This window comes from Equus quagga, chromosome 7 (genome assembly GCF_021613505.1).
Source record: "Equus quagga isolate Etosha38 chromosome 7, UCLA_HA_Equagga_1.0, whole genome shotgun sequence".
NCBI lineage: Eukaryota > Metazoa > Chordata > Mammalia > Perissodactyla > Equidae > Equus > Equus quagga.
The window spans coordinates 114,613,849-114,625,234 of record NC_060273.1 but is presented as its reverse complement, the minus strand read 5'-3'; the positions used below and the strand labels follow the sequence as shown (position 1 = coordinate 114,625,234).

The window sequence follows — 11,386 nt, the reverse complement described above, 5'->3', positions numbered from 1 at the left end:
TGTTAAGCAATGCCTCTTGCCTTTGAGTATTTCTGAGTCTGGCAAGAACCCAGAACAGATGATTGATGACAACACAACCTGATGAGGGTTTTAAAGTACCTCTATGCAGAGGGCTTTAGGATCACAGAAGAGGGAGCAAGCCTGGGAGATCCGATATGTGATTACTAGGAGTTCCAGAAAGAGAACACAGAAAAGATAGAGGAAAGTCAAAAGGCAGTGAGAGGAGAGGGTATGTAAAGGGGGAGGTAGTCTGTAAGTCAGGGCTTGAAGGAGGAGTATGACAGCAAAACAAAGGCTAAGAAAGGGCATCTCTGGAGGAGGAAACACATGAGCAGAGACAGAGGAGTATGAAAGAAAGTGCAGGCAAGCGAACTGGAGTGGATCAGGGACAGTGCAGGTTGCACACCGCGCAGCCTCCAGGGGGTGTCAATCAGAGCGTTGTGCAGTGCATGACCTGCACAATCATCCACAGCAGTCTGGTTGAAAGCAGTGGTAGAGCCCGTAAGGGAAGGAAGAGTAAGCCAAAAGCACAAGGGTATTAAGTGAGAAATGGAAAATGGAACATGAAATGAAAAAGACTATTATTAAACCCTAAACAGTATTCAATAGGCTAGTGTTGATATATTACATTCAAATTATTTGTCATTTCAATATAAAATTGGAAAATCACATCAACCATTTGTCCTCAATGAGGGACAATAGCATGTGCTTTATAATGGCGAGAGAAAAACATAAAGCTTTAAATTGGTGTATTTTGCATTAATACCATTCCTTAAGGTCTTGAGAACATAGAAAAGAATTGGACAAAGATCACTGTATCATCTCTGGGTACTTCTTTATTAGAAAAGAAATTAACATTCACCCTAAAGACTGCAGAAGGAAATTAACTTACTCTTGCAATGCTAGAACAAACTTCACAGTAAGGGATCCTTAAGTTTTCAGAGAGTAGGGAAAAAAAGGAGAGAGAAAATAATTTAGGACCGTGTTTCTTAAATTTGGCTACTTTCACAGACATACCCTTGGGGGAGGGAGTTGTAAGTTTTCTGTGATAACGTTTTAAATTTCATGTTTTACTTTGGTTCATAATCTAAGCAAATTAACACATACTTGTTCAGGATGACCTGGATGAGCATCTTAGGCAAGAGATGATCACGGCATCTCCACCTGGACCTCCGATCACTGGGCACCAGGAGGCCAACAGTGCTTAATGTTTCATGCGGACTTTCTCAAATGGGGCGCCCTCAGGCCCTTCATTTCTTAACTCACTTCTCCAATTTCTTAACTGTTGAACATTTCCTGTGAGAGCTGTGAATTTGTCAAGGTTGAGAACACTGTTTCAGAGCAAATGATTCTCAAGATAGGAGTGGGGTGGAGTGAGGATGGTAACCAGGGAGACACATGCAGTTTGAAAAAGTACATTCAAAATACTTATTGATTTCATAGTACAAACTCCATAAAGCCAAACTCAACAAAATAATTTTCAGGTAGTAGCAGAAAACCAACTACAGATTCATCCTGAGGGGCTTGGGATAAACTTGGTTGTGAAACACTGGCTTAGAGGTAGACGAGGCCCGGCGCATGGAGGACAATCATAAGAAACATGTGCCAAAGAGAGAGAACATCTTTTGAGTCAGTGAGTGAATTCTAGGCCATGACTGTCACGGTCTTTTGGAACCCAAAGGGCCGATCCAGAAGAAACCCAAGACATCCATCAACCTTCTCAGATCTGTGATTTGGGGCAAGTTGAGCCACTTTTAACACTAAATCAAAAAAGAAAAAGCTATTTTTGCCAACCCCCACCCCTCCTTTTTTGGTTAACATATTTCAGAAGTAAACAGCTGCTGTAGCTGGGTAAAGGTAGCCCCTGATCCATCCACCAGGAAGTGCTGTCATCATTGCAATGCTATTCAGCTCTCAGGGGGACATCACTCTGGGATCAGCTCTGCTGGGAAAAAATACAGAGAACTGGATTTTCTTGGAAAGGTAAATTCCCCTCATTTCCCTTTTCATTACTAGGACACTTACTCTTGCTATTTAAACACAATGTGTTACAGATGGCCCTGGGATGCAGCTGCCAGCAAAATACTGAGAGCATATAATGCAAATAAAGAAAGCTTGTGAGTATGGGGGACTCTAATGGCCACCCCAACATAGAGGTAGTTGGGGAAACGGTATTCCTCATCTTCCCAGGAATGTCATTAGCTTCCTTCCATTCTTCGTCTAAGCCTAAATTGCTAAAAAAAAGTATTCCAGAATAGGAAACATTTGGCACCATAGTTAATTGGGTTAAGTGCTTTAGTGCACGGGGTGAGGCCAGGAAGCTCACCCAAGCAGACAGTGCTCACCTGCCTAGAGGATGTTGTAGAATTGTGATTAGAAGGCTTATAATATTAACTATTTTATTTCAAGGGATTCAGTTATATTTTTCCAGGCCTTTCTTTTTCATACTTCTGTTGCTATTCTGAGTAACCACCACAAATTATACATACTCATTTCTCAAGGGTAAGTTATTAATTAATGGATAATAAATACCCCTCAAAGAATATTTTGGTTTAAGAACCATACATTTCTCCTTTGACTAAAAAAAACAGAGTCTCTGTATGTATGAGTCAGTGGAGTTGGCCTGGCTTGAAGCTGGCTAGCACTAACAAGAGCCAGGGGAGAAGGGAGCTCAGCAGACCCCAAAAGTAGGCTGGTTCCTTTCTGAATAGTTCATCACCCTATGGTTTTCCATTGAGCCAAGGATCTCCTTTAGGTTACAATTTTAGAAAACTTCGTTTTGGCGTTTGGGAAGCCAATTAGATTGAATTGATTTGCAGTGTAAATACAGCAAAGCAAAAGTTACCTTGATTTCACGTTGCACTCAGAATCATCCAGATTACTTACCAAGGCCTGCGTGCTCTGGCCCCTGCCCACATGTTACTCCTCTTCCTTCTCACTACACTTCACTCGGTCTGCTCTTGCTTCCCTTCTCTTCCTTGAAGAGTCCATACTTCTCACGTCAAGGCCTTTGCACTTGCTATTCCCTCTGCCTGAAAAGGCCTTCTGCTTCACCTTCACATAGCTGTCTCCATCTTGTCAACCAAGCCTCAGCTCAACCAGCCCCTCTGAGAAAGGCCTTCCCACGTCATATCAGCTAAATTTGCTCCCCACTCCCTACCATGTTCTATCACATTATCCTATTTATTTGTTTCAGGAATTATCTACTTGTTTCTGATCTGTCTACCTCTCTAGAATACAAGTCCCATGTTATCTTTTTGTTCACTACTATATTCCCAGTGCCTAGTACAGCATCTGGCACGTGGTAAGTGCTTAATAAACATTTGTTAAATGAAGGTCGAGTGAGAGGATTTCCTCCCATTGACACAATTAATCCCTTTGTAAAATGTGAAGTCACATAAATGACCTCACGGGTCCCCAAACCACCCCAAATCATTCTTTCCCTAGCCAGAACGCCTTCCTAGCTTATAATAAAACATGGCAATAGAATGCCACTGTCTCCCAGTGTTCTGGGCCCAGCGTCCCACCTGTCACTCACCTGTAATTATTCTAGAGCTCCAATTTGCTTTAGCCGTGTCAACAGCTGCCCACTCTGATGCATGTTGAGTAGGTCAGTGCATCCACCTATACAGTCTTTACCGATGAAGACGCGAGGCACCTAAAAAAGCAAACAAGCCAGGACATTTAGGAACTTAATTATTAGGTTAGAAAGAATGACATTTTCTCCTTCCTCTAAATATTTTCCATGATCCAAAGCTGTTCAAATCACTTTACAACCTCCTCTTATATATTCTTTCAGGTCAGAACTTTCTCTTCTAAGTGTAAAATTATTCACTAAAGAATTTAAGCCAAGATGTTTTTCAAATTGCATGTGCTGTGTGTAAGATTGCCCAACTAGTCAGGGTGATTTAAAATTTCCCTCTGCAGAAACACAGTTCAGGGAAGCAATTTTGGTTGGCTGCAGCTAGACAACCCTGATTAAATTCCGGTTCCTCTGCAGCTGGGACCACCCCTGAGACATAAGCCATGGCAACCAGGTAGGAGTTTGTTTCTAAATACAGTAGGAAAAGTACCTGCATTAGGTCTCTGCCCCTGATTTTCAGGTCCACGGTTTATTACAGTCATCTTTCTCTGTCATGAGCTCTGTCCTCAGTGGTGATGTCCGAGTCTCCCTTTTTAATCCCTGGCCCATCATGAAATGTGTAAGTGCTACAGCTCTGGGAGCAAGCACGTTCGTCTGCTTTGGTTTCACACCTGGCTTGGGTGGGTCACCCATGGCAAGATTTACACAATCAGTCTGACACAGTCATCACATCCACTGAGTGCATTTATCTCCAATCACACTCAGGCTCCTGCCCTGCTGCTAGGCACATTCCAGAATTCCAGAGGGCTCTTGGAATCCTGAAGGAGGAGGAAGTCCTCTCACTGTGGCCCGGACAACCTCCAGGCCAAGGGGGTTACACAAAGGCTGACAGGTAGTGAAGAAACAAGCACAAGATGGGTCACCTGAGTGGTTAGAAGCAAGAAGCTCCTCTCCCTGGACACGAGGAACATACTAGAAAGGGTGGGAGAAGTGAGAGATAGAAAGCAGTAAGAATATTTTCAAAGCTGTTGATTTTCCTCAGAGGGCATAGTAATTCAAGCGAATTTTTTTAAAAAATGAGAGAGCTGAGGAAGAGGGTTGAATTATTTTGGATAAGTCCTGACAGTATTTTTATTAAGAAGGGGTCTGGGTGGAAGTGAGCTTTAAAAATTAAGGCCAAAATTAAAAGAATCCAGCACCACATTTCTGTGGCTATTTCCTCTTGCCTCAAGAGTGGGAAAGAACACACAGGACGCGGACTGAGAAGACCTGCTCACGTCGTCCTCGTCGCTCACTGGAGGTGCAGCCTGCTCCACCGCACCACACGGCGGGCTGGGCTTCGCACATGGGAAGTGCCATCGAGGCAACATTGTTTTCTCAGCTGAAAGAATAGCCGCAGAAAGATGAGCCCAGAAACCTCAGCTTTCCCCTGGGTCCTGGCCATTATTTTAGAGAAAATAAACCCCCCTCCCCCAATTGTTGGAGGCCCTTTGGCTTTTATCTCCCCAGAAACACTAGGCTGTGGTCAGTTGTAACAGTAAATAGAACAAAATCCTAATGTAATTCTAATATAATTATACGTCAGAGCACCTTGTGTTGAAGGCATCGCATAAGGAGATAAAAATCATCTGAGCTTTAAATAAGAAAGAGACGTATTCATTCTGGAACTTCTATGTTTTCAAAAAGGTCTGAGCCATTGTTGAACAGGCGTCAGAACTGCTGAAGGGCTTGTTAAAACATAGATTTCTACTCCCCTCCCCAAAATTCTGATAGAGGACATCTGGGTGGGGGTCCAAGAATTTGTATTTCTGACGAGTTTGCAGGTGAAGCTGACACGGCTGCCCCAGGGCTCGTGTGTGTAAACCACTGTTTACACTGGCTGACGCCGAGCAGCTGTTCATTCCTCCCAGGGTACAGTGGCTTTGAAAACCCACAGCCCTACAGCAGCCCCCACCGCGTGGCAGAGGCCCTGACACAGGATGGCGCTGTCTCCAGGGTGGGGCCGTATGCACACCACTGGGCAAAGAAGCTGTTTGCCTAGGAGCTGAAAGGCCCCTTTGCCCGTACACCCCCCCTCTAGTTAGGCAACAGCAAAAGCACTTGAAAGCACAACAGTCACCAGCACCCCCAAAGGGAGCTGAACCACAGGCTGCACAGGACAGAGTGCGGGGCTGTGGTGACAAGACAGGAAACTGTTGATTGAGCTGAGGAACGATGAAGAAACGCACCCTCTGTGCGCTCCCCACGGCCCCGTCCCCTTCTTCAGAGGAACTTGAGAGTCTGTTACTATCAAGAAGCAGAAAGACAACTGCCACCCTAACAACCCTTGCTCTCCTGGAAGTGGTTTCTCCAGCCCCCAGCCTCAGCGAGGCGGCATCTTCTGTGCTCTAAGCTTACTCGGATGCAGCTACTAAAGCTCCTTCTCAACACCGCTCACCCTTCCCTGGATGCGTCCCTGTTACAAGGCACGAGCATTTCTCACATGAATTACAGCTGGAGCCTCCAGGCATCTCCCAGCTTCAATCCTCGCCTGGCGTCCCTAGAGTCTCTTCTCCTGACAGCCACCAGAGTGACCCTTTCAAAACGAAACTAGATTCAAAACTAACTCCTCTGCTGTCTTACATCACGTGCCACAGTTTTCATGATAGCTTGAAAGGCCTTCCCAACCCATACCCCATCATCTCTTCCTGTTCTCCACTCTCCCACCAGCTCACAATGCTCCAGCCATGCAGGCCTCCTTGCCAGGCACATTTCTGCCACAGGAACTTTGCACTTGCTGTTCCCACTGCCTGGATGCTCTGCCCCTGTATGTCTGTGTGCCTTCCGTCCTCACCTCCTTTAGAGATTAACTCCAATCAGTGAGGCCCTGATGGCTCCATTTAAAGCTGTACCTTCTGCCTACTGCCTCTCTTTCCTTCTTAGCTCTTCTCCACAGCACATATCACTTACCACCTTCCAACATAATGTTTCATTCTGTTTACTAGAATGGAAGTTCCACAAGGGCAGGAGTTTTTTTTTTTTTTTTCTGTTCATGGCAGTGTTTCCAACGTCCAGAAAAGTGCCTACGATGTAGTAGGTGCTTAAAAATATTTGTTGTATCCAGCAGAATTATCCTTCAAAGTGAAGGAGAAATAAACACTTTCACACAGTCAAAAATTAGGGGAATTTATCGCTAATAGATTTGCCTTGCAAGAAATGTTCAAAGTTCCTCACAGAGAAGGAAAATGATAGAGGTCAGAAACGGATCTACATAAGGAAAGAAAGAGCTTTAGAGAAGGAATAAATGACGGCACTGAGCTAGGAACCGGGGCTATAGCAAAACCAGAACAGGTTTCTCCAAGTACATGGCCCAACTGAAGACCTCAGTTTCTGTAATCAGTGAAGTCCAGCTGGGTTCCTACTGTCTGCACAGCACCACAGGTCAGTGCAGGATGAGTAAGATAGGAACCACTCTCAAGTTTTCAGTTTCTTCGAATACAAACCCTTCACTGTTGGGGAGCATGAGGCATACAACATCAAAGGATTTATTCTCCTTAGAGGAATGCCTTTCGGACTCAAGAACCTGTGAAAAATATTTTTTTAAATTCAAAAACAACCTTAAAAGACTACTAGAAGAAAAATTGTTGCTTTACAAAAAACAAAAAATTGTTGAATGAACGCATGAATAGGTTTGTTTTTCCTGCTAGAGAATAAAGACTGCCTAGCTGAGCCGTGGCTCCCAAAACTTGTTGCAAATTGGAATTACCTGGGGATCTTTTCTTTGATAGGAAATAAACTATTTTTTCCCCAGCTTGAAGTATAATTGACAAATTTGTAAATATTTAAGGTGTACAATGTCATGGTTTGATGGCATGTCATGGTATGTTGTGAAATGATTACCATAATCAAGTTAATTAACTTACTCATCACCTCACGTGGTTACCATTTTTGTGTACGCAGGGAGAACACTTAAGATCTACTCTCTGCAAATATCAAGCATAAGATACAGTATCGTTAACTATAGTCATCATGCTGTACTTTAGATCCCCAGAACTTATTCATCTTATAAGTTTCTACCCTTTGACCTGGGAATCTTTAAAACCACTAAGGCCTGGCTCCCACCTCTGACTTGGTGTTTTTGGTGAGGAAGATTGGCCCTGAGCTAACATCTGTTGCCAATCTTCCTTTTTTTTTCCTCCCCAAAGCCCCAGCACATAGTTGTATATCCCAGTTGTAGGTCATTCTAGCTCTTTCGTGTGGGATGCTGTCACAGCATGGCTTGATGTGTGGTGTGTAGGTCTGCTGCCAGGATCTGGTGGGGCCAACCCCAGGCAACCAAAGCGGAGCACAGGAACTTCACTACCCAGCCACGGGCCGCCCCGACATGGTGTTTCAATTGGTATGGGGTATGACTTGGGATTTTTTTTAAAAAAAAATGCTCCTCAGGTGATTCTAACATGCAGCAACACCTGAGAACCCCTGGCAGTGAGGGGTCCATCACAGCCGGGTCCATGGCAGTACTTGTACCACTCTTTCCTTCTCAGGACCCGAAGCCTGCACAGCTGGAGGTCCAGCTAAGCAGCAAGGGTCTCTCTCACCACTGTGTCCTCTGTTCCAGGACCTCCCAAAGGCAGGAGTCCTCCCCTGGGGTCCTGGAAGCAACAGGTTTGGCCTCTGTGATTTCTGACTGGAGAGGCGGGAAGGAACAGCCTCCCATGCTTTACTCTGAGAATTCAGAAGAAACCCTGGAAGTCAGATTAAAACTGAACTAGGATATGTGCTTCTGCAAACACTGTGTCCTAGAATATACATCCTGAAAGGGAACTTGGCTGAGCAGGTGGGACATCACTCACCCAACCCAGCACCAGAACTGATGCAGGCGATCTGGCTGGCTGGGCATCCCCCCAGAAGCCTCGGACCCCAAGGAAGAGGAAGCCTGTTCAGATCAAAGAGAGCAGTTCTTAGAGGGGCTCACGGTCTACTCATACCAAAGGGGACTTAGAGGTCGCCTACTCTAGTCTGGTCTTGCAGCCGAGGAGGTCCTTGAGGATCACAGAGGTGGTGACTTGCCCAGGATCACACAGCAAGCCACTGTGAGAGGCAGGCGGGAACTCTGGCCTCTGGACTTCCTCCTATGACAGGCCTGGAAACATCCCGTCATGTAGAACAAGGGGCAAATAAAGAGCCGTTAGATTTTGCCAGTGGGAGGAGTTAGATAAGGAAGAATGAGCAAATTAGGTTAAAGAGAGCCTAGAGAAAAGAATGAAGGACAGCGAATCCCGCTTGGCTGTGGAAAACAGAAGACAAGAGTGTGCACGATTCCCATATGCAGTAGCAGAAAGGGACAGATCACACTTGGTCCTTCCACCCCGAACCGGCAAGCTGAAAACTATCATTTCACGGCAGGGCTTAAAACAAAGACTCTAGATAACTCCTCCACGACAGCCGCTCGGCCCACTGACCCTGACGCGCAGTCAGCTGCCCTCCCTCCTCCCATCTCAGGGGACCCTTGGCTGCAGTCGGGCCGCCCGTTCCAGGGGCCCGTCGTGCTCAGGCGCCTCCCCCACCCCGCACAGCCCTCCCGACGCCTTGAGTGACGCAGCCCTAGCGGTGCCCTAGAGAAAGGCACAGGCGGACCCTGCTCACAGCTCGGTGAAGAAAACGGAATCGGTGAGCATTTTAGAACGAAACCCCAGGCTCACCGTTCTGGCTCCTGTGAGCTCTTGCAAATAATCCTGAATCTTGCTCGCGTCGTCGCCGGTGGCTGTGATATCGACAAATTCCAAAGACCCTTGTTTGAAGGGCAATCGGCTGAGGAGCTCGTGGGTCTTTTTGCAGTAGGGGCAAGTGGGCTTGATGAACACAACCACCTTCCCGGGCTGGAGCTTGCTGTTCACAAACTCTTTAGCCATGCTGACAGGCTGCCGCCTCCCGGGGAGGAATCCTCAATTGCAGGTATTGCTCGGGGTGCAAAACGAGGCCCAGCCAGCTGGCTCCCATTTAAAGGAACCTCCCTGGAGGAGGAGTTTGCCCGGTAGCCTACTCAGTTTTTAAAGGGACAGCCCCAAAGTCATTTCAGTCTGGTGTGATTCACCTGCTGGAGATGCCGCGGAATGCATACTTGTATTTAGTCACCGATAGCTATGCCCAGGGCGTCATTGTCCTCAGATCTTTCAGGAGTGCCTGCCCTTTGGCAGAAAGCATAGTCAAATAACCCTCTGGGGAAGCACAAAGTGCACAGGCCAGCCCCAGGGAGGGAGCCGTGACCTCAGAGGCAGGCAGTGACCTCTTGGAGTAGAACCTTTGTTTTGCTTCTCAGAGACACAGTTTTTTAAAACTCATGGAAACAGAATCATTCAAGAAACAGAATGCCTTGAAATCTCTTTAGTGGAAGTGGGTTGGAAATTGTGACTTTGCATCCCGTCTTGAGGCTGCTCCCAGGGCATTTTGCTTGGCCGGCATGGTGGGTGTTTTGCTGTAGTGATTATTTAATTTAATTTAATTAATTAATTTATTTATTTTGAGGAAGATTAGCCCTGAGCTAACTACTGCCAGTCCTCCTCTTTTTTGCTGAGGAAGACTGGCCCTGAGCTAACATCCATGCCCACCTTCCTCTGCTTTGTATGTGGGATGCCTACCACAGCATGGTGTGCCAAGCCGTGCCATGTCCGCACCCGGAATCCGAACCCGCGAACCCTGGGCCGCTGAGAAGCAGAACATGCGAACTTAATCGCTGCGCCACCGGGCAGGCACTGTTGTGATTATTTTAATGGCATTAGTTCCCAACATTTAAAAATGTGAACATTTGCAACCTCTCTCTGAAAAGTCAGGTGACATTCCTTTGTGGTAGCAGCTGGGGCTGAGTAGCTATTGTCCCCTCGGGCAGACAGTGGCTCCATTTTCCATAGGCCCCCTGGCCAGCTCCTGCCTTCCGGACACCTGCCTCTTCACCCCATTAGCATTTGAGTTTGTGACCCTTGAACAGCAGTTTAGCATGGAAGCAAATTCCGACACAACCCCTGCTTTCAAACCACAGATCCCCTGAGGGTCTTTTTGTCTGTTTGAGCCTGTGTTTCCACTGTTGGGGATAGAAGCCGTGTAATAACTCAGGGACCACATTCACCTCAAGTGTTAGAAGACCTGAAGCCGGGGCTCTAGGACTAGAAAATCCGATGCTCCTCCTGCGGTGCCCGTGCCCCCCACTGTGGTGAGCGAAGTCTTCTGCTCTAGGTTCTGACGCCCTCTGGGTGCGGTAAGTTCAATAAATAAATCAAGGAAAAACCACCTCGCTTGAAAGTGATTCAGCCTTTCCCCGAGGAAGTGTTATACTGAAACTAGAGTATCTTCTGAAAGGTGGGGCCTGGGCCAGAGCTGGACGCTTCCAGTGGTTGTCATGTGGGTGGAATCCCAAGCATAGCGTGATTGAGAGAAGGAAAGAAAATTGACTCCAGGAAGCAGCTATAATTATTAATAAAATTAAATGGCAACACGAGAAACCCAGATTCTGAGTCACAGAGAGGGAGCTACTAAGTGAGATCTCTGTCAACAAAAAGAATCTGCTAGAGCCAGGAGGCCTGAGGCAACTGGTCCTGGTCAGGGCTGGGACTTCCCAACCCATGGATTCGCCTTCCTCCTGACTAAGCTCATGGCAGCATTTGGTTGCCTCTCTTCATTTTCTTCCTTTAGCTCACTTCCGTGGCCAGTCCCCACCTGAGGCCCAGGGTCTCTTCAGGGCCCTCAGAGCTGCCGCCTTCTCTTCATCAAGCCCAAGGTTCATCAACACGCCTTGTACCTTGCTATTCTCTCAGAGCCGCCACCTTCAGT

At 46.6% G+C, this 11,386-nt stretch overlaps 1 protein-coding gene across 2 annotated transcripts; it reads right to left on the bottom strand.

The window, feature by feature from the left end:
- Positions 1–818: 818 nt before the first annotated feature.
- GLRX (glutaredoxin) lies at positions 819–9,563 on the bottom strand. Of its 2 annotated transcripts, none has more exons than XM_046667872.1 (3): positions 9,265–9,563; positions 3,539–3,658; positions 819–1,945 (listed from the first exon to the last, which is right to left on the bottom strand). In XM_046667872.1, the coding sequence occupies exons 1-2, from the start codon at positions 9,472–9,474 to the stop codon at positions 3,545–3,547; spliced, it is 324 nt and encodes a 107-aa protein (XP_046523828.1). In that variant the 5' UTR covers positions 9,475–9,563; the 3' UTR covers positions 819–1,945; positions 3,539–3,544. The 2 variants fall into 2 exon arrangements, with proteins under 2 accessions (XP_046523828.1, XP_046523827.1); XM_046667871.1 differs by having other exon boundaries at positions 819–1,942; positions 9,265–9,561.
- Between the last annotated feature and the right edge of the window lie 1,823 nt (positions 9,564–11,386).

What these genes read in the sequence shown, in the direction of transcription:
- GLRX (XM_046667872.1), bottom strand. Translation starts at nt 9,474, where the DNA reads ATGGCTAAAGAGTTTGTGAACAGCAAGCTCCAGCCCGGGAAGGTGGTT. An exon ending in AGCTCACAGGAGCCAGAACG is followed by an intron (nt 3,659 to 9,264) that starts GTGAGCCTGGGG and finishes TTGCTTTTTTAG; the next exon opens with GTGCCTCGCGTCTTCATCGG.